Raw genomic sequence first — 26,339 nt, forward strand, 5'->3', positions numbered from 1 at the left:
AAGAGGGTTGCGGTGTAGATAGTGGCAAGTAGAGGAAAGGGCTAACATTAATCTGGCCAACCTCAGTGATGTTAATTAATTGTGACATCAATGCACATAGCGTAAATATGCCCAGATCATGATGCACCCTAACATAAATGTGGAACCTCCTTAACCCTATCTTAACTGGGCTATTTCGGACCAGTATATACTGGGGGGGTCAATTTGACTCCCCCCTCAGATCTCGGCCGCTGATTGCGCGATCGCCGCAAAAACTTGCACACGCAAAGAGCCGGATGTAAACTACAAGACTGTATAGAAAAATTTTCAAAATATTAATTGTTTATATTTTTTATCAATTAATTATGCAAATAAGCGTATGAAATTTGCCCTAAATTTTTTTTTTGTGTATGTTTTTGCCTTTAACTCAATTTACATAGCTAGAAGAATGCTAATTTTAGGTGGGAGTATCAATTATTACATTTCTAACAAATATCTACAAAAATTTTTTAAAAATATGATTAATTTCTTATGTATTTTATTGTTTTTTAAATTCTTATGTATTTCTTTGTTTTTGCAAACCTTTGTTTTTTATTGCTTTTTCCGATGAACTTTGTCAGGGACCATTTTGCGATCATAAATAGCATAAAATAAATCCATTAAAACCAACAAAAGTGAAAATAATCATACATTTATGATTTTGGGTTGAAAAACACAATTTGCATTGACTTTGTACACGGAATCACGTTTTTGAGCAATTTCGGGTCTGACATGCACTTACAAAATGTTGCGTAATTTCGGAACCACGTACCCGGGCGTCGCAAATTTGGTCTCAAAAGATGCGCAAGACTTGAAAGTACAAAGTCAGCGAGCTGTGCGGTAAAAACATTTGGCGCGACGGCGTAGTGACGAAATTTGTCGAGGGGGGGTCAAATTGACCCCCCCCCCCAGTTTAATAAGGGTTCAAACTTAGGACTACTGACTGACATTATAAAATCATTTACACTTGTTAGAAAATTTATATCATATTAAAACATTAATATACAACCAAGCAAACCTATCAAAAGCTTGAAAGGAACCTTCTAAACAAGCAAAGAATTAGTGGATTATAAGAGAGGTAATCATTTACATGTAATAGAGCATCAACGTATGGGCTGTGCTGGGACATGATGTCTTTGATGTCCCACTTGACCGTCATCATCAACTGAAGGATTCGATCGTAGTCCATGCAACGAGAGGCCACGCCCCGGTAGATCGGCTTACGTAGATCACTTGCCACACTCACCGTCTTAAAAAAAGGGAAAAACATTGTCTTCACTCGAGTACTATTGTAAGACAGTTGAAGAATAAGTACTAAGCAAAATTTCCAGAGGTTCTTATTGATACAAAATACAGTGAATCAGAATCAAGAGTGGATCTTCGTAAAAAAATTGTATCACAACCATTTACATTCTGCCTGAGAATAAGTAAGTTGTTTGGGGAAAAGAAAGAGGAATATCGCAAAATATTTAGAGGTTTCATTTTATCATGAAATACAGTGAATCAATAAAAACCAGAGTGAAATTTGAATGAGAGGTTCATCAAAAGTATTTAACTCTTTACACGCTGAATTAATTTTGGGGGATAATAATGACAATTGTTTCCATGTTATTTTCTTTCATTCAAGATATCCATATTGCTCCATTGACACTTATTAATATCATATAGATGCTATCCAAGAACTATTGCCTTTTATTAGCTTATCTTATTTGAAAGGTAGGGGAGAAATTATTACGATTGTTGAATTTAATTGTACGAATGTGCAAGATTGCAACATCAGCGCGCAAAGGGTTAAACCCTAGTTCTGGTGATTTGAAAGTGCTTTGTGTTACATATCCCAAATATGAATTGCCCTCCATTGACTTCCTAGGGGTCTGTTGCAGAAAGAGTTGCAATCGAATGCAACACTAAATATCAAACTTAAGTTGAATTCCAACCAATCAGAAGCACGCTTGAGTTTGATTCGTTTTAGTTGCATTAATAATAATAATTGGCATTTATATAGCGCTTTATCAATCTACGACTGCTCAAAGCGCTTCACAATTATTATTATCCGGTCACTGGATTCATAGCATTTCAAGCAGCCTGTTAGGCGCACACTTGCTAAACCAACCACAATGACGGTTGTTTCCTACCGGTACCCAATTAGCACCTGGGTGAGAGTGGCAAAGTGTGGATTGACGCCTTGCCAAAGGACGCTAGGCCATGGTGGGATTCGAACACATGATCCTCTGATTACAAGGCGAGAGTCAGAACCGCTGCACCACTTAAACACTTTCTGAAATAGACTGTGGGTAAAACAAACCTGCCAGAATATTGCATTGTTATACACTGGTATAATACCTGTGAGTAGAATTGTTGAAGGAAAGCCTTCTTGCTGCCTGGAATGACAGACTCGAGGTGGGGTTGGAGTAACTCAAACTGATTGGCAAGAAATATCCTGTTTAATAAAGACATACAAAGAATGAGAGACAGCAATAGGGACAAAACAAAACACAGAAAGAAAGACAAAGACAGTGAAGAGGGGGATAAATTTCATAACAAATTAATAACCATTGGTAAATTCACTGCTACCAGTCTTTTGAGCTAAAGTCAAGTGATCAAAGTGAGCAATAGATTAAAAAAGAACGTTATCAAATCAATTATAATTGGTAAATCGTAGATAAACCTAAGTTCTGACAAATTGTCCAAAAACCAATCACTGTGAAATAATGAAACCTACAAGTAGACTGAACACTGAATACACTGAAAATCACTGTCACTGATAAGCCGATCTTGACTTGTGTACTAATTACTAAGCAATTACTCACTCCTGACTAGAATCATATGGCTAATATCATATTATAAATACAGTCAGACCCGTCTATAAAGACCGCCAAAGGGAGACAAGAAAAATGATCTTTATGAGCAGGTGGTATTTATAGCTGGGTTCCTGTAATACATGTTTAAATGAGGAAATTCAATATGAGAAACCAAACATATGGGCCCGAATTCACAAAAGTGGTTTTTAAAACCATCGGTTGAACCCATGGTTTATGCAGATTTTCACTATAAATTACGCTTATTTACCGCGTATATTAAAAAATGTCCAATGCTGATGCGCGGTTTTGTCACAATGCACCAAATTGATGGCTGTTGCCGCGGTTATCCACGCTATTTTATTCATGAGTCTACTGTTTTGAATTAATTAGTCCACTCTTCAAACAGTGGACTCATATGAATAAAATAGCATATTTAACCATGGCAACAGGCATCAATTTGGTGCACTGTGACAAAAGCGCATCAGCATTGGACATTTTTAAATATACGAGGTAAATAAGCGTAAATTCGGCCATGGCCTTTACAGGCAGGTGGTTATTAAAGCATGTTTAACTCTACATTGCAAGTACTCATGTGGTTAATTTGTTGGATTTGATTTGAATTAATATCATGACTTCTGTCACAACAGGAATTAATTTTTGTTATTAATGGAATTACGTTTTAAGTTTGTATACTCACAGAGACTCGGTACCGACGACCCTTTCAGCAAGACTATACAACCCATCACTGCTGTTCAGATCAACAATCGGAGAGACATGGGGGAAACCTACTTTCATCTGTATGTCATTATGGAGATTGAAAGAGATACAGGAAAGGTCTATGACGTAGAAATTCACTGTAACTCATTGAAGTTATGTAATAGTTATGTACATTCCTCACATTGCCTAATATGGTTGTCATTACCACACTTTCCAAAGGGGTGCTTTATAAAGTACCAAGACTGAACAAAGATTGTGCTTACATTCCCTATATTTGGTGGTATATAATGTATCACCCTATTGGTCAGATCACACTAATGGGTTGCACACTACCATGTATCAATCAATGCCATAACGTGTTATAATGTATATCACATGTGCATTGGCACATCAACATTATTTTTTAGTCAGATTAATTGTCTGCGAAACACCACCCTAGTCTGACAACAGCCGAAGAGGCAAAAGAAAACCTGTATCTTGATTTAACAGTACAGCAATAATTGACTGAGGCTATAAGTTATACTGATATTTCAGTACTTTCCACAGAACTTTGTGTCAGCAAATTGTAATACATACTCCCAATGAGGCTGAGCCGTCAAGATGCAGCTATATGACAGGTATTTCCAATGCTTTTCTCAGAATATGATGTCGGCGAATAATCATCAGGGTCCAGTAGCAAAAAACTTAGAAACTAATCATATAATTGATTTTCATGACTGATTGTACATCATGGTAAATGCAATTAACTGTGAGAATGTGTTCTGCGATCAATTGCTAAGCTTTGTGCTACAGTCCCTCTCTTACCCTTCCATCGACTGAATGAGATACCATAGCAGTGTTTGGATCTTGCTCAATGAGATTATCATTGATCCTCTTTAGAGTAGTCCATAATTTACTGCCAAGCGATGCTCCACTCATTGTACTCTGTCAATTGAAAAATATAAGATACTATGGTCAGTCCTCAAGCATTCATATATTTAGGCCTTGCAAACTATAATAATATTAATAATAATTAGCCATTCTTAAATAGCTTTATATCACATTATGATATAAAGTCTATATGTGCTTTCCAAAGGACTTGGATATCATTACCCAGGCTTTAGCCTATAACTAACTAACTAACTAACTGGGCATTGTGGCATGTGCCTGTAATCCAAGCTATGTGAGAAAGTTACAAATTGCTGCAGACGTTCGAGGTTCAAACCTAGGTCACGTCTTTCGGATGATGACGTTAAAGGTCAGTCCCAGACATATATAATCATACCTGACTGATACACGTCGGTAAAACCCCAATCACACACACCCTATATATGCACTTTATCTAGTGTTCAGTACATTCCATTCAGGTAATAACAAATTGCATCTGTAAAAAAAATGTTTTGATACAATTCACCTTTCCTAAATGCATACATCTCATTCTAAGTATTCAATTCTATGTACTCACTTCATCACAAATATAATTTATTTTGTAATTTCTTAGAGGATTTACTCACCACATCCGTTGCAAAGAAAGTGTAGACAGCAAAGATGTAATAATCAAATAGTTGTGACATACATAGCACCACATCAAAGGCTATCGGCTTGAGAACAGACATCATGTTCATATACTTCCCTAAAAATAAGATAAAATATGATTTGCGATTACACCTTTGAAGGTAAAGAAATGAAACAAAATAATTTCTTAGAGCTGTACTTCAAAAAAATTAAAAAATGTTTACTTCCACATTAAAAAAACAAACACATATTGGTCAAAAGGTAAAATTCTGAAAGAATTATCTAATGATTGGGAATGTTGTTTACTAAGAACTATTGTATGCTGTAATATTTTGGAATGATGATCGGAAATTGAGAATGTTTTGCTGCGAGTCACATCTAATGCACACAGACATGTATGGATGGGACTACATTATTACATACAATGTTCAGGCCAAACATTTTAGCTGGATTTTTGTTACATACATTTTTTTTAAATGTTATATCATCTTAAAAGAATTTCCTTCCATTTGACCTCTTCCCCATAATATTCTTTCTTAAATGAACTTTCACAAGGATAATAGCAGTTACTTACCACATAACCTAAGTACTGTCAATGTTGTATTGGTGAGAATGGGACCCTTGTTATATGCCCTCTCTGCTTTCTTCTTCTTCAAAGAGTTCCTGGTATTGAATTTAAAAAGAAAGTAAATACTGAAATAGAGTATGTTGATTGTAAGGAAGGACAGTTCTCCAAGACATACAGCAACAAAGATCAGCAAAATTTTCATAGACAAAATCAATGCAATATGAGGGGATATCAGGGGAGCAATTTTTTGTAGTGATGCAATAATGAAATGTGGACCAATCAAATTCTCTTAAAAAGGCTTCTAATAAGAATGTTCTAAATGGATTTAGACAAAAGGAGACAACTGCAAATACTGTAATCCTCTATATAGCTACCACTACTTGTCATAATCTTTGAAGAATCACTCATACACAAATCATATTTGGAGCATTGAGGCCCAGTGGAATAGTCCCTGGACTTTGAAACAGAGGGCAGTGGGATCGAATCCCAGCAATGGCGTTTACTTCCTCCGGCAATAAATGGATCCACATAGGCTACACTCAACCCAGGTGGGTGTTTCATAAGGCTGTTTGTAAGTTAAGAGCAACTTTAAGAACAACTGGTGATCCTTTCTTGTCAGTGGTGAATGGTATGCATAAAAATGTTCACTGACGATGGATTAGCGCATAAGAAAGGATCACCAGTTGATCTTAAAGTCGCTCTTAACTTACGAACAGCTTTATGAAACTTGCCCCTGGTGAGGTAAATTGATACAGGGCAGGAATTTATTCCTTGACATGCTCGAGTGCTGTAAGAAGGTTTGCCAGGATAAAGCCAGGGTAATAATATTGAAGTCTCTTTGGAAGTGCATAGAGACGTTGAATGATACATGACATGCATTGTACAATAACTGATCTTTTTATTAATCATTTCCTGCAATGGTAGCATTGGAGCATTGTAGCCCAGTGGATTAAGTCTTCTGACTTTGAAACAGAGGGCCGTGGGTTTGAATCCCTGCCATGCCGTAATTTCCTTCAGCAATAAGTTTATCCACATTGTGCTGCACTCAACCCAGGTGAGGTGAAATGGGTACCTGGCAGGATTAATTCCTTGAATTCATGAGCGCTGAAAGGCAGCTCGAGCTAAAGCCGGGGTAATAATAATAACAACATTGCGCCTCGGAATAGAATATTTCTAGATAGATGGCGCTATATAAATGCCTAACATTATTAGTATTAGCATTCTTTGGCGGGCATCAACTCACCTTTTGACTGGTTGTTCACCTGTTTTTTCATCTACATAGTCCTGTTTGAGTTCATCAGGAACATCACTATCATCAGAGTCTTCATAACCAAGGAATCGCTCATTCTCAGGCTAGAAAGAGGGAGAAGAAAATGAAGGGGGCAAAAGGGTTGGAAAGTAAGTAGCATAGAGGAAGCAAGTATACATGTGAATGAACAACTGACCCAAGTCAATCACAGTTCATTTCGTGTAAATACCCAAAAAAAAGGAGATTCTTTTTTTTTTGTATGTCAAATGAAGATTTCAATCACTTTTTCATTCTTTTTTAGCACTTTTTCATGGATTTTTAAATTATAAATTACACACGAGATGGGCTCATATATACCGAGTAATTTTATTATTTTTCACGTTTAACTCAAATTGACTAAGACTTGGACTTGGGTTATTGTTACATTATATTCATATATTCAACTGTAGTCTGTAAAAGCAATATAAGAACAAAAGCGTTTAGTCATTGGCCAAGAGTATGGTTATGAACTTATGATTATGGGTGTTACATGTATAGCTGTATATGGTTTTGGTTATGTTGAACATGGTTACCAAAATGGTAATGTTTATGGTAATAGTTATGCAGACCTGCCAACCTCTGGGAATGAAAAACTGTATTCTGTGATTTAAAAAAAATGTATTTCATAATAAAATGCGTGGCGCGTGCTCATTGCGGCACTCAAGCTAAAATGCGCTGTGCTCTTGCAGATGAAAAAAAACATTGAAACATGTGTATATCTCACCCTGGTTTTAACAAAATGATTGAAAAAAAAGTTACCTAAAATTACATTGATCCAAAAACCATATTTGTGAGTTTTATGAGACAAATAGGGATGATTTTTATCAATAAATTACAATTTAAAAAAAAAAAAAGTACAAAATGCGCCAAAAACCTACTGGATGGCAGCTCTGGTTATGATGATTATGATTGTCAGAATATGATTACGGTTCTAGAAATGTTTGATTACTCACTCCATTAGCAGTGGCTTCATCCTCTTCTTCATCAGATGAAAACTGTTTATCAAAGGGACTTCCCTGCTCTGCATACTTAGAGAAGAAGCCACGCCCTGTGGGCGAGGTCAGTACCGTGCCACGCCCATCTACTCTGCTACCGGTGTTGGAGGTGACGGTGTCGTACTCCCGGAGGAACCTGAACTCGTGGAGGCTTTGGAAGGAGAAGTTGCTCTTGACGGGACACATCTCCCATCCTTCGTTCTCGAGGAACATCCGCAGTTCATCCATTCTAGCCCTGCCGTTTCAGTAGAATTAACAAACATTACTTGCTTCAGAAATACTGTCTATAATGACCACGTCAATGGAGAGACAAATCTTTTGCAAGTTGAATACAGAAGTCAAAAGAACCTTTCCACCAAGAACATCAACACAGACCTTTTTCCTTTCTCTCTTGAATGACATCTCCAAACAGATTTTGATATACATGAATTCAATGTATGAGAACTATACAATGACGCTCTCAAAGTGTACTAGGGTTAGTGGTCTCTATTGATATGTCCCATTGATAGCTATTAAAGTGAAAAACAAAACAAAAACGGACTATTATCACTTATAGGAATGGGACGACGCTGGGACAGATTGTTTTGGGTTAATCGTTAATCTTGGATCTTTTCAACTCCTAATGGGGTTACAGATCTAGTACATGCTATAACACAACCAATGAGAAGTTGATGTACAAGCCTTCCTACCTGTGATAGCTCTTGAAGTAATTCAAACTCTGTTGCCTTATAGAATCATGGAGTCCTTCTGATTTACTGCCACAGAACTCTTCACCTACAGATATTAACCTGTTACAAATCAAGATAAGGTCATACATTAGAGTTATAACAAAACTGATGGTGTCATAAATCAACGAGTTACAATTAATATCTAAGGACTGATTTTATCTTTTTATATATTGTTTGCCATGGACTAACAATAGGGAAATTCCCTAGAATAATCAACCTTTTTGTATGTCATATCCATTCTTTTCTTCAATTCCAATAAACTTTGTGAAGTATCCAATCCATGATAATTCAAGACCTTTTCACATGAGTCACAAATTGGACATGAATATCATTTCAGGGAGGTCCTGCATTAAGGGAAATACATACATGTACTTATATACTTGCCCTGTAATATCTCATTGTAGAATTGATTGAATATTTTATTTTACAGGGTCTCACTTTGAAGCAGACACAAGAAACATTCACTTTGTGGCAACACATTAATATCACACTGTAACAATTACACAATATATCATCTCTCATGGTTTTGGAAATGTTTTCAAGGCTTGAAATTGTCCAATGCCATCGAAGGCCATGGTCGTAGATATCCTGTTGAATGGCCTCAATTGTTTTCACGTTGGCCTTAGAACTTGCTGTGCCCTTGTTCATTTTCCCATTCGTGCAGTAATATACAAATGTGCCATATGGTAGAGTGGCTTGTCCTGAGAAAATCTAAAAAATTGAAGGCCTGGGTTTATATGTGACACTGGTTACGCAAAACAACACGTTACATTACCAGATCAAACTATGCAAAAAAAATGTTTAGAATGGTCAGTCATACCGATTGACTAGATCGAGGACGTAGATGAAATCATCGTACTTGAAGCTGGATAGGTCAGTCCCTTGGAGGTAGGTCTTGACCTTCTGCTGGACATCCTGAAATGGAGGAAAAAGAGAGAACTCATAAGAGATTGATAGAGATGGAAATACAGAATTGGAAGAGACCAGGGGCCCGTTGCAGAAAGAGTTGCGATCAAACGCAACTCAAAAAATATTGCGCAACTTGTATTCCGGACTTGCACTTGATATTTTGACTTGCATTTAAACGCAACTCTTTCTGCAACAGGCCCCAGGAGTGAGAACGGAAGAAAATGTGAGAGAATAGGTATTAGCGGGCAAGGAGTGGGAGAAAGGAGAGTAAAAGAAACAGAAAAGAAACATAGAAAGAAAGAGAGATGGAGAAAGGGAGAAAGAATCCTTATGTACTTTAGTTATTAACATATTTTTTTCATAAATAGAGAACACTTCATTCGAAATTGTTGTGTTATCACATAGACGCTGTGAAATCACATGATCAGCATACCTGCCATATCCTAGCTAGACCGTGTTCTAATTTCTTCCTGATGTACCGTCTGCTGAAAGACTCTTCTACATCACTCGTCTGCTGGATTTCCTCTGTAAAAGAAAAATGCAGAAAATAATAAATAATTAAATGACAAGTCAGTCCCAATATGTTGATGTGAGTACACAGGGAAAAATTTATTAGGAAAAATGCTGAACATTTCAAAAAAATATGAAGTAAAATCATTATTGCAGTTTTATTTTGTGCTTCATTTTACAAAACAGCTACCAGTATATGTATAACATGGGCAGTACACAAATCAGAAAAGTTTCCTGGTATCCGAAACCACTGACATCACTAACTCGCTATTCTTTTGAATTTTTATCATAGTAAATATCAAATATTTCAATATTTCCGATTTAATTAGCTCTCCATGGAATCACAATAAGATGCAATAATGATGATTTTTACCTGATTCTGGTGTTGTGGCTTGGTCAGAACTCTCTTGTTTGTCATGCCATTCTAGTGTCTTATAATAGCTTTTCATCACTTCCCACAAGGCCTTGCACAAATCCACTAAGCAAGGGATATACGTCTCCATGTGAATTTGCTGAAAAATAATAAAATATTAACAGTTAATCATTGAGTAACAACAACCTATGTGGGTGAAAGAAATAAATTTCTGTTCTTTATTCTTGTGGATTTCATTGTTTAAAATCAATTAAAAAAATATATGTACTTACGGACATAAAATCACAAATCATAAACAGAAGTGAAGACTGTTTACCATGATTCAGCAAGAACCGATTGAGACATATTTAATGGTTTCCATTTATCAAGTTAAACTGAAAGTATGTCTCAGGTGAACTGAAACTTTCCTTAAAACCTATGTCGGAGTTGGAAATTATTTTTAAAGTTTATACTCCAGTAGGATGAGAGATGATAAAATAATTGAAGGTTTTCAAATTATTTTCATATTTTAAGGAAAATATACCCCCAAAAAAATTGTCAAATGCAAAGGATAGCTCTCAAAACACCCTAACATTCATATTATGATAAATGAAATATAACATGCCAGGTTATGGCTGACCTGTACATTTTTGAGGCACCTATTATATTGTGTCAAACTATTACCGGTATCACTTTTATAATTTTTTTATTTTTTTGCTCTTTCAATTCTTATCAACTTCTTTATATCTTGATGATTATTTTCAAATTCTAGTTCATTGGTCTATTATAAAATATACATCACTTTGAGACAATTTATTTTCACAAACCACATTCACAACTTAGAATAACACTTAGCTTTAACCATCAGTTTACACATTGTAATTCAGAGCATAACTTACCGAGCATAAGTCCCTGTACGGCATCTTTTGAAACCTGGAGTCTGTAGGTCCACTGACCAGCTGGACGTAGCCCAAGATGATCTGGAATGCTGTGTTGTGAATTGCACTGGTAAAATGCATGTGAAGTTGGTCCATGGCAGTCTACAAAGGAATAATAAGAATGATATAGTTTGTAAGCACACTAACTATATCATAAAGTCGACTACACTGCAATAGCTCTTAACTGCTATACGTAATACCGGAATGAATGAGTTTTCAATGTCAATTTTAACATTAAATTGATACGTTATGTGGAAGATCACACTGAATAATGGCTCTGATGGAAATGAACAACATTTTTCTATGTTGTTTTACAAGATTTTGCTAAAAATAAAACAAAACAGCTTACAGCAGTCTTTTTTACTGTAAACTGTTTAAAATAAGCTCAAATAAACTCAAATCATGTGATTTTTTTTTCTTTCACTGAAAAAAATTTAGGGAGTAAGTTGCAGCTTTCATCATATAAAAGGAGATGATTGCACCCCATGGCACCTCCAAAACAAGCATAGTAAATACATAAGAGATCAAATACAGTAGTAGTTTGGTGGAAAGTAACCTACATACCTGTGTTTTGCCTAATAATCTGTATGCTGTCTGGAGTTTTTCATAATTCTTGATGTCAAAGTTACTGCAGATCTTTGCAAGGGCATTATCAAGTTGTTCCTGTTAAAAGAGATTGACAACATTAATTACATACCCACTCACAATAATGTAAGGTTAGAATACTTATATACTTACCTTACACAATGAATGTGCTCTACCCAGGGATTTCGCTCATGTGCAATTCTCATTAATGCATCAATGAACCATTATAGATCCAATGGATATGTGAGCATAAGATTTGTGTGTACCAATAATGGTAATTGTTTTCTAGGGATATCTACCTTAGTACACAAATATGCAGTTAAGGTCTATCAGATCTTTCTAATTAAATAATTACAAATTAACACAAACTTTGTCATACATTGGAATCAGACACAGTCCGGGTATTCCTATTTTTGTTCCGAATAGCATTTGGAAATTGAATTGTAAAAGCTATATAAAGTGAGCATGGAAATATAGCTAAACAATGCAAGATAAATAAAAGAGCATATCCACCATCTTGTTATACATATTGTACAATAGCTCTCTATTTTTCAGTTATTAAAAAAAAAAAAAATTAAATTGCAAAACCATTTTGTAGTCTCGGCACGAAAATCCTATTGTAATTATGTATAAGTTTGAGGAAAAAATGTATACACTGGAGGTAAATATGTATCTGTGTTGCATGATGCAAATGCAATCAAAGCATTAAATAAGAAAGCTTGCTATCCACTCAGAGTCATTATTTTTTTCCTACAATGGATGTACATGTATATTTGATGTGCCTGGCTGGTCCACTTAAATTTTTATTCATTGACTTGTATGTGTCTATTGGGAGTGACTTGTAGCAGTCACGATGGACCATGCCCTATTCCTAACCCTCCCCCTTTTTTTTCCTGTGTGATTTACTGTGTGGTGTGGATTTATTGTTGTTGTTGGTTTTTTTTTTTTTTTCTTCTGCTTTCTTTAAACTACTTTTTGTCTTCCTTTTGTGTACACAGTTTACCTATTTTTCTTTCCGAGGAAACGTTTTAACCCAAAAGCTTTGCTTTTTTAATTCCCCGTTTCCCCATCTTTTATATTATAGTCCAAGAATGAATTATAAAATGCACTTATCATCTGCTGTATTTATATGATTTGAAATACATTTATATGATCGTATGTGTTGCAATTTGTAGATTTTTAAATGATTTGGAAATAAAGATGTTAAATTGACTTGAACTGTATTGAAAGAAAACATAAATGAAGTTGTACATACCTCGATCATTTCCAATGTATCTTGAAGTTTTGAGCTTAGTTCACTGAAAAGGAGAATAAGCAAGTCTGAATATGAGATATATATCACACTTAACTTACTTCATACATGCTCCATGGGAACAAACCAATTCACACAATTCTTTTTGTAAATTGATTGATTCTATATTTCTATCAATCATTCAAGACACTAATGGAAAAGCAATCAAAAGAACATTTCATTATAATTGTATTAGAAGAAATGGATATTCCCCTCTTTTGGGTATTAAAAGTATTTCTTGCCCACTATACAAAAGCGACTCTCCTTTTTTAGAAATTGAGATTGTACAATATGAAGATATGAATTCATACAATTTATAGTCACTGACAGCCAAATGTGACCTACGCATTACCTGATGCATTTGTAGTGTTTAAAGTTACTTGCAGCTCGCTGACATTCCTGGCATAGCTGAATGGCACCTGGATAGTCTTCTTCCTAAAGAAAAAAAAAACGTGAAATATCATATTCACATATGTGATGCAACTTCTGCGATGTGCTCATTTGATAAAAATGTTGTTTGAAGCATGTACCAGTTGGCTACTACCAAATACTCTCCAAAAGCAAACCCTTGCCAGACTTTAAAAAGGAAATACCTGGTTCTTACTTTCTTAACACATGAAAAATGTGTAGATCTTTCGACGAAACAAAATAACTCCGTAAGAATGAAATGGGGTAAATTTCACCATTTGTTTAGCCTACTTTACAGCTTTTGTTCATTCTCCTGAAGATGACAAGACATGTCAAGATTGGGTGGTCCTTTTCAGGACCAACATATGCCCATAAATAAATACATGGTGTACCCTGAAATCATGACTTGTTTACTTTTTTCCCCCTCTTTTGTATAAATAAATTCTGAAAGTATCTGTATACCAACTACCAAGGGTAGACTTACTTCCATTAGTTCTCTCAGTCTTATGTCTGTTCTTTGCTGTGGAATAAAAAGACAAAACATGAGATGGAATCAATATTATTAGATAACAAATTTTATCTATATGTTGAACATGAAGATATCATGTCCAAAAAATAAAATTGGTCATTTAAAGGCAAGTGTTAGCTTAACCCTACTTGGACGAGGGAAGGTGGATATGAAACGCACAGAAAAAGCAGCATAATTTCATGGGTTTTTCTATGAAGTAGTGCGCAACATTATAGATCGAACGCAAAATATAAGGGTATAGCATTACGATGTTACATGACATTTTATGAGATAATGATTTTTGGACAAGTTTATAATAAAAGATGAAATTCTTAATCAATTCATAAGACAATGATTTTCGGACAAGTTATAATAAAAGATGAAATTCTTAAAAGAATTTTCATTTTTTCATTCTATAAAATTGCTATGCTAAATTATTTTAGGGTTCATTTTGGTTCATGAATGGTCCATAATGATTTCATTGAAATTCTTTTTTTGAAAAACAAACGTTGAAAAATAGATAAACACAAAACTCTTAAATTAGAAAAAAAAATCATATGGAAAAAATGATATGTTGTCATAACATTAAAACTTTAAACTCCATAACTTTGTCCCTCTTTGATGGATTTTCGCCAAGCCTTTTTCCATATGATCCTCTCATTATTCTGCTTAATATGAGGCTGGACTTCACCTTCAAATGTTGCTAATAAAACATTTGAATACTTACCAGCGTATCAATAGTATGCAGGGATTTGAGTAGTCCTAGAAGCTGCTGTTTCTTCCTATGATTCTTCAGAATCCTTAGACTGGCTACCGTGAAACCTTGCTTTGTCATCGACAATTGCCTAATTTCAAGAGAAAGAGGGAGATTCAATATGGGGCAATTCCATAAAATAATAAACATTTTGTACGCCAGACTCTTATTTTTCTCCAATTTTACTCCACTTCTCGAACTGCTCAAGCCTTTATACATCAAGAGCATCATATCCTTGAATATGAACTTAAAAACAAGGAAAATATTTTTAGGAAGACCCCACGTATGTCTGTATCTGGTTCGACATACATACATTATGGGATTGCCCTACATTTTTCCTGCCATACTTTGACAAAAGGAAGAAAATAACAATAGAGTAATTTCCTATAAACAACCAAAACATGTCTGTGATTTAAATACACACCATTGCATTAGCATGATGGTTATCCAGCCAAAGCTCATGTAAATATCAGGGTTTTTCTATGAAATATGTCCTGGAAGATGACATCAATTTGTAAATTGTAAGCTCAGTAGAAGCTATATTTTGATTAATACGTCACTCGCTTTCTTTTGTTTAAGTAGGGAAGATTTGTTTCAATTTTATCTCATATTACAATTTACAGTAACATACTGCCACTTCTGTCACAGAATACATTGACTTCATTGAAGCAGCAGTGTAATTCCACTCTAATTTTCATTACATTATAACGTTTATATTTAACCTAGGTTATATTCATTGCATTCTCCACGTGAACTGATGGCTTTATATCTTTTCCAAGGACTTCCCTTTACCAGAAAAAAAGACTAATTTTGGAATGGACTAATCAGGGTAATCCAAGTACTAAGCGACATTGCATCCTGCAAAAAGTATCTATTACCTGCATCAATATTAATTGCCTTGAAATTCTACTCCCAAAATTCATTCACCATAGCCATTAAAATCTAAAAAATAGAGCATTTACATTTTTGAGTGTTTATGTGTAAAAAAATAATCTAACATACCTTCGACCATTCATGCAGATCACACTCGCCTTCTGTAAAGAAGCTTGTAACTCCATAACTCTTTGTAATTCCTATTTAGATCATAAACAAATCAAAAGAGAAATCAATCAAAGAATGCATTTAAGCTTTCGAATATCAACAAATAGGAGGGTATCAAATTGACCCTACCTCAAATTCAAATTGTACAATGCAAATTTTATTGATCAAAATGTATATTATTCACACACTATTGACTATAGTTCTATTAATTGTTTGAATTTCATACCTTGGTATAGGCAGATTGATTTTCCAACACAACATCTGAAAATTTCTTGGATACCTGAAACAGAAAAATTAAACAATATATTACAATAGTAACAGATACAAGTAATATACAATTCACTATTAGTCTAGAAAGACTATTCTGTCATTGTTATGTAAAGATATAATTAGCGAATTTGCAGACAGAGTGATGATAATATAACAGGGAATAATGACTTTACTTTACAAATTTTGGCTTTCAGTTTTATGTAAAAAAAAAAAAAAAAAAAAAATGCTTAACAAAATGACATCTAAAAATACATAGCAAATTATACGGATCTTTCCTCAGTCACTTTGAGACAGTTACCTCTACTATTCAAATTTATAAAATAGAACATGATTTTTTTTTGTTTGTTGAAATATGTCTGTAATCTTTCTTTTTACTCACTGCTTGTAGCTGTCTTCGTAGCTTGTTTCTATCCTCATCAATGGCAGCAAGATCCAATTGTTCAGATGTGAGTTTCTACAATTGAAAGAGAAACGAATACTACTGTTGATATTGCAGGGTATATAAAGAGTATATAGACTACTTGTACCTTTTGCAATAAACTGATATCCAAAATGATTTTTTTTTAATATCATTTCCAATAGCAGCAGGTCTATGATCAAATATACCAAATTAAAAAAAACATTTTACACCAGTATTATTCATAGGAAGACTTTGTCAAAAACCAAACCTTTCCTTTTAATGTCAATGAAAATTTATGAACTACATTCCTATCCCATTTAAAAAAGGCAGATAAGATCTTGTTTTTATTTAATTTCTTCTCTTTCTCCTTCATCTTCGTCCTTTGTTACTGTTGAAGTTCTATCTGTGACGTCATACTAATTCAAGAGGGATGATGACACAATAGATCACCCCCCCCCCCTTAAAAAAAATAGGTTCACTGCTCGGATTTAAGCCTGTGGGAAAAGAATAACAGTGTTATAGTAACAATCCAGTTATATACAGAGTTTAACCCTGACTAAACTGGGGGGGTCAAATTGACCCCCCCCCCCCCAGTATATGTTGGTCTGAAATAGCCCAGTTAAGATAGGGTTAATGCACCGAGAAAATGTCTCTATGTACTTCAAATATATACCATAACCCAAGTTATTTAATTCTGACTAACATGCAAATTATGTAGGCCCTACGCACAATCCACATACCCACAGGACCTATTTATTTAAATCACTTTACATACCTCAAGCTCATAATTGCTGCAATCAAAGGTATCTTCTGTAAAATATGGTTCTTCTATACTAGCAATGACCTGTTGGCAAAAAGGACATGATTTGAACCAAAGCCATAAGGAAACTTTGTATTCAGTCATTACACAAGTTGGGTGTATGTAAAGAGTGGAGAAATCGGTAAGAATCTACAGTAAATAATCAAATTGGTACACCCACATCAACATCAACATTTCAACAGCTATTCAATACTTCAAGAAATAAATGAAAAAAAAAGATACAAGGGGACATTGTGAGCATATCATTCAAACAAAAAAATTAGAGATGGATAGTTACATATTTACTTATCAACCCTAAAAGTATCCGAAAAATATAATCTGCGTGAACATCAGCAGCTATCAGCAAATCAAAGTTTATGTGATCATTATCCTTCCAATAAATTTCTTATTCGAAAAAATAATTGTCAGAATCAGTATGATTACGGTATATCGGTGGTAAAACAGTCTCAACTTATAGGTGTGTAAATTCCTTCTTGCCCTAATGGCTCTATCATATTACCTCTGCTTCTTCAACTGGATCATTGGAAAACTCTCTGTCTTCCTGCAAATGGAAAAAGAATATTGTAAGAAAAACAATTATGACAATAATACAGTAAGCAAGTTATTCAACTCATATCATATTGACATACATGTACCAGGGAAGTGTTATACACAGATACAAATAAGTGGGGTATTTTTATACATATGTACAACAGGTCTACTTGCAAGTAACTAACCAGGGTGGCGTTTCATTAAAGGACAAGTCCACCCCAACAAAAAGTTGATTTGAATAAAACGATAAAAATCAAACAAGCAAACACTGAAAATTTCATCAAAATCGGATGTAAAATATGAAAGTTATGACATTGTACAGTTTCGCTTAATTTCACATAACAGTTATCTGCACATCCTGGTCGATATGCAAATGAGGAGACTGATGATGTCATCCACTAACTATTTCGTTTGTATTCTATTACATGAAATATGAAATATTCTAATTTTATCCTCATTGTCAAGTGAAACAACAATTAATTCATCCCTGAACATGTTGAATTAGCATTGTTTAATACCATATGGTTCAGTCAAGTTGACCCTTATTGTCAAATCTGTAAAATATGAAATATTGTATAATTCAAACAATAAAAAACAAAAGAAATAGTGAGTGAGGGACATCATTTATTCTCTCATTTGCCTGTGAATAAATTGTGCATATAACTATTTTGTAAAATATAAGCGAAACTTTAAAATATCATAGCTTTCTTATTTCACATCCGATTTTGATGAAATTTTCAGCATTATGCTTGTCTGATTTTTCTCTATTGATTCAAATCAACATTTTTCTGAGGTGGACTTGACCTTTAAGATGTTTGTTAGTTGTGCATGACGGAAATATATTTTTGATATGTACATCAGATTAACTCTTTTTATTCCCATGTGCTAAAACTGAAATCTAAACTTTGCATTTTTTTTTATGTTACCAACAATCATCTTGCAAAGTTTATTAATATTTCAATCAAAAATTGATGGGAGTTGCAAGAAATTTAGTCCCATTTTTTTTCAAAAGCCTAGAATTTTTTTGGTGATCTCATTTCATGTTGAAAGTTGTTGATGGTATTGGAGCAAACCTAGCACCAGTGCCACGAACCATATCACCAAACTTGAAATGAGGTGGCTGGAAGAACTGACATTACTTGGCGTTTAGCTATCTGTAATGTGATTGGTATGTTAGGTGATAAACATTTAGTGTTGGAGGTACATGTAGGTTAATGAAATAATTAAACGTTACCTTTGTATACACTTTCTGAACTGGTTCAGGTTGAGGAGGTTGTTCCTCGACAGGACTTGCATCTTCAAAACTGGTACTGCTGCTACCCTGGAAATAAAAAAAAAAGAATCATGTAACTTCAGCCCAAGTCATAGAAGATTAGGCAATGAAAAAGTGTTAATATAAATAGATTACATTAGAGCACCATATCTATTTGAAAACACAGTTTGCCTAAAAGATGAGCAAAGCAAATGGTCATAAATGTTATAATTCTTAGCATTAGAATGCAGATTAAATTTGCAGTGTTATGTATCGTATCAGATGTTATGTTCTTGTTTCTGAAGAATGGTGCGATACTCTACATATTGAGGTTACAAAAGGATGGTATGAATAACGCACGCAAGCGTCATGCAATCAACAACATATTTCATGCACAGCATTACAAAATATTCTTACACAGAACAGAAAATTTGACAGAAAGACTGCAGCATAAGGATATTGAGTATACACAATCCTTAGTTGAAAAGAAGCCTACTTACTTATTATAGAAAATATAGAGCGATGAAGAAAATAGAGGTATATCTGGACCCCTATTTATAGGGGCCCTATATTATTAGAACACTCAATTCCGCTGTCAATTTGCTCATTGTCAGATGGTTACACAGTAAGTCCAAGTTCTTTACTAAAAGTTACAGCCATTGAAAAATTAAACTGAAGTTCGCTTGCAATTTACACCAAACATTTCATGAATTTTGACAATAAAAATTAAAGAAACTTGACCAAGTTAGATCTCGAGACCCTGTCGTACTCATAGATCTTAATTACTGTATATTCACTTGGTCTGGCAGACTAAATCAATGACGGCTGTGCGCATCAACAAAATAATATGGCCCAGCAATATAGCCAATGCACAAGTAATATTAGGCTATTGGAGAAATGTAGAAAAAGCAAAAATAAATAAAAATGTCGACTAGGGGACCGTTTCACAAAGCTGTTCTTAACCTTTTGAACCCTAAATTATTAGGGGCGGCGGTGACCTATACCTGAATTATTTGAACATATCATCCACATTCACAAACTCCCATGATTCGAGACCCAACGGCAGGCCTCTACAAAAAAAAAATCATCACTTGCCTGACAGGGCAAGTGATGAAAAAATTTGCTTGCCCGATAGAAAAAACTGCTTGCCCGATTTTTTTTTCAAAATTTCTTTTGCTCTTAATTATTCTTTTCTGTCCTGGCTGAACTTGATTTACTGGCGCTGCCCTTGGCATTTCTTTTTCTTGACTCTTGTTCAAGTTGTTCTGGCCTTCATTCTTGGAAAGAAAGAAGAAAACAGGAAGGAAGGAAGAAAGGGAAAGAAAGTATAAGGGAAAAGAATAAGGACAAATTAAATTAATAATGAAAGAAAGAAAGGAGGAAAGAGAGGGAGGAAAGAATGAAGGGAGGCCAGAATGAAAAGAAGAAGAAAATAATGGAAGTAGAGATAGAACGAAAATAAAAACGAGTGGAAGGGAGAAGGAATGAAGGAAATAAAAAAAAGGAAATGTAATAAAGAAGGCAAGTAAGAGAAAGAAGGAAAGAAAGAAAATGAACAGAGAGAGAGAGAAAGGATCAGGAAATAAAAATAGATATGTAACAAAAAAGGGCAAGAAGGATAGAAAAGAAAGAAAGAGGACAAAGTTCAAACTTCAAGCAAATAAAAACAATCCAATCATATAACAAAACTCCTAATGATATTTGGTGTTTCTTTTATATATTTAAAAAAAAAAAAAAAAAACTAGAATGTTTTAGAAATGAATAAAATACGGGACGTCTGGTCCTGGCCGAGTCAGTCCGAAGCTTGCATGCATTCAGCGCGATCTAGCTCGAGACTCGACTGGCTTGATCGCTCATGTACGTCCGTACATGCGCTCAGAGGGCGAGAGAGGGGTTCCCCAGCTAGCTCCTTCGTCGATTAGTAGCGCATGCGCACATTGTAGTTTAGAAAGTAAGATGGCAGCCTCCATCGAACGGGACCGCTGGCGATAAATTGTCGCCTTTTGTCGGTAAATTGGCGCTGATTTGACATGTTTACACTGTTTTTTTACTGGTATAACATTGTATGAGAGATAATTGGCCGATAATTGCAATTTATCAAAAAATTATTAAACTTTACTGTCAATTTATCTTGTTCATTTTCAAAACAACCACTTGCCCGATCGGGCAATTGACTTTGAAAAATGCTTGCCCGCACGTCATTTTCACTTGACCCGGGCAAGCGGGTTTGTAGCGCCCTGCCCAACGGCATCTTCCCCCCGCTAGTACCCAGACCGAGCCGGCTGAAGTTGTTTACCTTCTCGTAGACCTAATCTACAAACAGAAATATCAACTTTAGCGTCTGTTTTGGGCTCAAAATCACTGTATTTACCAAAGTCAGATATATCAATTGCTTAGTAAGCATGTGACTCGCCTCGTACTACGCTGTGTATCACCGCATATACAACACGAGCAACCGCAGAAAAGTGTCATATTTTGACAATTTTTTATGCGAAATCCTTCCGAAATCATTGCCAATCTTGACTGAAATTATCGATTAAATATTCCTACATGTATACGTACTAGAAAGATGACGTAATTTTTAAAAGATCACCTGACATTTGAAGTCACATGGCTGTAGGCCGGTATTCCAGCCTATCGGGTACCGGTATATGCGCGTTCACTGGTAGGCCGGAATACCGGCCTGTCGGGTTCAAAGGGTTAAAGAGAAATTCCAGTAGTTGCAGTAAACACTGATTTCATGAGAAAGTCTGTAAAACCAGGCTTAATTGTCAGTATATCATCGAGGATCTAGATCTGGTACAGTTTCATAAACTGAACTTTGTGAAATCTTGAAATCTACGCTGAAAATGTTCAGACTGAACTTCCCCAACACAGATAAGCGCACGTGGGACTGTGTATAATTATTGCTTTGAGCGTCAGGCCCGACGCTCTACCCGAATCCTGTGCTTATTTGCTGATTTCTCAGCAATTACACAATTTCTTCCAGAATCCTTTGGCACATGCGTTTTATTTATACAAACAGACACTTTGCCCGGTCTTTGGTGGTCATTTCATTGGATTCTGTACGAACTCATTTTGATATCGTTACCAAAACTAGCATTTACCCACTCCTAGTACCAATGAGGTCCAAACATTACATGTATGGACCTCATAGGCGACATCAGTGATAAAACCGGTTAGACATTGCCGTTTCTATTTGCACCCAAGAACTTTGGCAAATGTACGCCTTAATACATAGTGGATGGTAACAATTTAGGTATTAATTAGTTTTAAACATGATAAGGAAACTTCTACGACATTTGAAATTTAATGGATTGAGGTTAAACTTACATTTTCAGTCTTTTTTCTTGAATTCTTGGTGAGCGTTCCAAACGCTGTGGGGACTGATCAACTACGATGTGATTCACGTACTGGTCAGCTGATCGGTCAGGTGATCGGTTGGTTATCTTTTTGTCAGACGTTCATAATTTATATTACAATATATCAATCTTCAGTATCTTGATTTCAAGCATCAGTATTGCAGGGAAAAGTCATTATCGATTGGAATCAATGGCAGATCGGGGGGGGGGGGGGGGGGGGGGGTTGAGCATTTCTGGCCCGTTCCACCTTTTGAGATTCATAGTCAATATTTTGGATGTAAAAAAAAAATGTTGTTCGTACAAAGTTAAGTCCCCCCCCCCCCACCTCCTTATGAGAATCACAGCAATATTTGTAATGGGGATATTTTGTTCATATTCTTTGCTCTTTTTTGTCCTTTTCTTTTTTGCTTCCCAAATTTATTTTACTTTGAACATATGACTTTCTATATTTAATGACAAACTTTTTTAGGGGGGTGGGGGCTTGCCAAATATAACGCGCGACAAGATGACCTTCTTTTTTATATAGTGACAACTTTTTTTTTATTTGTCAAATTTTACGAGAGACAAAATGACCTTCGATCATTATTAATTAAACCTTTTTTTTGGAGGGTAGGGGGCTCGCCAAATAGTGACACACTTTTTTTTGTAAAATGTTATGCAAGAAAAAATGATCTTCAATCATTATCAGCTACCTTTCATTTTTTTTTAGGGGGGGGGGCTTGTCAAATTTTACGTGGGACAAATGACCTTCATTTTTTAGTGATTTTTTTTTTATACTTGACAAATTTTAAGAGGAACAAAATGGCCTTCAATCATTTTTAGTTAAAACCTTTTTTTGGGAGGGGGGCTTGCCAAATATTTCACAAACAAAATGAACTTCAATTTTAGTGACCATCTTTTTATTACTTTTAAAATTTCACGCAGGACAAAATGACCTTCACTTTTTTTTAATGTTATGTTATATCGAGATTTTTTACCTGACTGCTAAAAAAGCACGAATGCCTGTGAGCAAGCAACCAGGGGACCAACGGCTTAAGGTCCTCTCCGAGGGACCTGGTAATGAGGATAAGCCTTAAGGGCACTAGCGCACCACTTGGGAATCGAACCCGGGTCACCGGAATCCGAAACCCCTGCTCTACCGACTGAGCCATCGCGCCTCCGATATGTTAAACTTGGGGGGGGGGGGAGGCTTGCCAAATATTACACGGACAAAATGAGTATTTTATTTTTAGTAACCATCTTTTCTTTTTACTTGTCAAATCTTACGCGAGACAAAATGACAATTTTTCTGTGATAACCTTTTTGGGGGGGTTGTCAAATTTTACTTGAGAAATTGCACCCCCCTACTTTGGAAAATCGAAGATTAAGATCATGAGTATAGCCTACATCTCAGAGGCATAAACAGATGGGGGCATGGCTGGCCATCCCCCGAGTGGATTTCACCTGAAAAAAAAACATAGGAGCAACGGAAGGAAGAAAGAAAGAAAAATGAAAGAAAGAACGAAAGGAAATTTAAAAAGGAAAGTAATGTGAGAATAAATAATCCGGGGGGGGGGGGCTACTCAGATAATAAAAAAATCTGCCATCTGTAATTAAATTGGATTAGTTAATATCCAGAGGTCCCAGGGCTACCAACATACATGTAGCGCGGGCAGTGCATGGCGTACCTAGGATTTTCCACAGGGGGGCAAAATCGGCCGCCAAAAAATTTGACAAGCAAAAAAAAAGGAAAAAAAGGCTCTTCAATGAAAAAGGTCTTCAATCGTACCAGAAAAAATTTGACAAGCAAAAAAAAAGTCTTCAAGCTCGCCAGGGGGGGCAAAATAGGTATTCAAGCTCGTCGGGGGGGGGGGGCAAAATAGGTTTTCAAGCTCGTCAGGGGGGCCGGGGGGCAGAGATATGTAATTTGCATGGGTTTGTGACTCATCGGGGGGGGGGGGGGGGCAGACTGCCCCCCCCCCCCTAGGTACGCTAGTGCTCGGGACTTACATTACGTAACTTTTTATCTTCCACATGCGACATGTACTATGCCCCCTCTTATATACCCCTGTTATGCCCCTGCACAGACTCGTCTACATTGATTTCGATATTTAAGCGTCATTATAAAATTATAGCAAAAAGAACGCCTTGATTAAAGGCCATTACCCCTAGAGACTCGCGAGCGTCATGTGACAACTCGCCCTGGATTTGCACGTACAGGATCCTATGGCGACAAAATCCATCGCAAGAGTTGGCCAGAAGAGGCGATGAAAACACAAAATTTGGAAAGAAAAGAACCCGTGAGTACCCGTTTTACATTATAATTATGAAATTAGTATATAATTGATAACATAGACCTAAATTTAGGCCGTAATTTTGATTAATTTGCTGGAAATTCAAGGCCAAAACGTACCCGTCTGGCGTCGACTTTTCCAACACGCGTTGGAATAGCGGTGTAGCCCCAGAGTGGCATTTACCTGGCTTTAGTTTAAGTTAATTAAGAGCAACTGACTACTAACTTTCTTACGCACTAAGTAATCAACAATGAACATTTAATGGTGAATATCATTTTACACAAAGAAAGGATCACCAGTCGCTCTTAAAGTCGCTCTTAACTTACGAACAGCTTTATGAAACACCCACCCAGCAATATCATTGTTCCCGACAATGCCCGACCATCGAGCTTGACACTCCCCCTTGCCGCAGCTCCGGGATAGCTGTGCCACCTGCGACAGTGATCATTACACTGGCACAATTCAACTTAAATATCACTAAAAATATAAGTATTCATATATTCTATATCGCACATTACACATCAACAATCTCACATCTACAGAAGAACATACCTGTCTACTCAGGAGAGTTTTGAATCTCTTCTTCATTTTCCTAGCAATTTATTTTATTTTCGGTCACGGACTCCTCCCAGCTCTTCTCAATGTAAAATAAATGTCGCCCTCAACGGTCACTGAACTGTCTTTTTTTTTGTAGAAAAAATATCAGAGAGCAAAAAAAAAAAGCACCCATACAACCGAAAAAATGTTATTGGTTATATAGGTTAAATTCGAATGAAAATCATTATCGATAATGTTCTGAAACGTATGTCCAGATAAGGGCTGATGTAGTTACCGGGTGTAGTCATAAAAGGATAAATAGATAATTTGTTACTTATCAAAATAAGCATGGTAAAAGGCAACATTATTTAATCATTTATTCATTTATTTACTAGTATATATTTATATTGTCTTGTATTGTAAGTACTGCACTTGAACGCCTCAAAGAGGCTATAGAGTATAGACCTGCAGGCCATTCATGCAATTGCATGCTGCCGCTATATACTTCTTTTAATAATTTTTTTTTATATCAATACTTTATTCTTATTTCTTCATAATCAATACGAGTTCACTGAAAACTTCTTTTTGATAACAAATACGATTCTTTGTGTGGCATAATAGATCTGATGTGAAAGACATCTGAAAATCACGTTCACACAGTCTTGAGTTGAGGAGGGCGGTGGGTGATTATTTGACACCGCGAAAATCCATGGGCAATCGATAATATGGGTAATTATTACTTCACACTCTCGAATTGAGATGTCTCAGGTATTATTTTTGTAATACCAGCCACCATGGATGACGAATTCCCATCGTTTTATAGACAAGAAAGTCTCAAATTTACAATATACCGAATAAAGTCGAAACTTTTCAGTTAGCATATATGCCAAACGGAAGGGGTCAGAGGCGCCCCGAAGTTTTCAGCCCTCTTTTTTTTCACAAGATTTCACAAAATCTTACTTGCGTTGTACCACTGACATTGTTTTATA

General features: G+C 35.6%; 1 protein-coding gene across 1 annotated transcript in view; it reads right to left on the reverse strand.

Annotated features, from left to right (window-relative positions):
* LOC129275287 (syndetin-like) overlaps positions 1-25,476 on the reverse strand; it is a 35,388-nt gene extending 9,912 nt beyond the window's left edge. The window contains exons 1-25 of the mRNA XM_064108171.1: positions 25,366-25,476; positions 19,161-19,247; positions 17,895-17,936; positions 17,351-17,419; positions 16,555-16,629; positions 16,132-16,185; positions 15,867-15,937; positions 14,838-14,955; positions 14,087-14,122; positions 13,547-13,629; positions 13,159-13,201; positions 11,883-11,981; positions 11,280-11,420; positions 10,402-10,540; positions 9,952-10,043; positions 9,430-9,524; positions 8,571-8,669; positions 7,840-8,116; positions 6,842-6,951; positions 5,605-5,693; positions 5,030-5,148; positions 4,341-4,460; positions 3,517-3,614; positions 2,362-2,458; positions 1,109-1,267 (exon numbers count right to left, since the gene is read on the reverse strand). Coding sequence (XP_063964241.1) covers positions 1,109-1,267; positions 2,362-2,458; positions 3,517-3,614; positions 4,341-4,460; positions 5,030-5,148; positions 5,605-5,693; positions 6,842-6,951; positions 7,840-8,116; positions 8,571-8,669; positions 9,430-9,524; positions 9,952-10,043; positions 10,402-10,540; positions 11,280-11,420; positions 11,883-11,981; positions 13,159-13,201; positions 13,547-13,629; positions 14,087-14,122; positions 14,838-14,955; positions 15,867-15,937; positions 16,132-16,185; positions 16,555-16,629; positions 17,351-17,419; positions 17,895-17,936; positions 19,161-19,247; positions 25,366-25,401 — 2,448 coding nt within the window. The 5' untranslated portion in view covers positions 25,402-25,476. The remainder of the gene's footprint in view (positions 1-1,108; positions 1,268-2,361; positions 2,459-3,516; positions 3,615-4,340; positions 4,461-5,029; positions 5,149-5,604; positions 5,694-6,841; positions 6,952-7,839; positions 8,117-8,570; positions 8,670-9,429; positions 9,525-9,951; positions 10,044-10,401; positions 10,541-11,279; positions 11,421-11,882; positions 11,982-13,158; positions 13,202-13,546; positions 13,630-14,086; positions 14,123-14,837; positions 14,956-15,866; positions 15,938-16,131; positions 16,186-16,554; positions 16,630-17,350; positions 17,420-17,894; positions 17,937-19,160; positions 19,248-25,365) is intronic.
* Positions 25,477-26,339: the final 863 nt, after the last annotated feature.

The sequence above is a fragment of the Lytechinus pictus genome, chromosome 13 (genome assembly GCF_037042905.1).
Source record: "Lytechinus pictus isolate F3 Inbred chromosome 13, Lp3.0, whole genome shotgun sequence".
In the NCBI taxonomy this organism is placed as follows: Eukaryota; Metazoa; Echinodermata; class Echinoidea; order Temnopleuroida; family Toxopneustidae; genus Lytechinus; species Lytechinus pictus.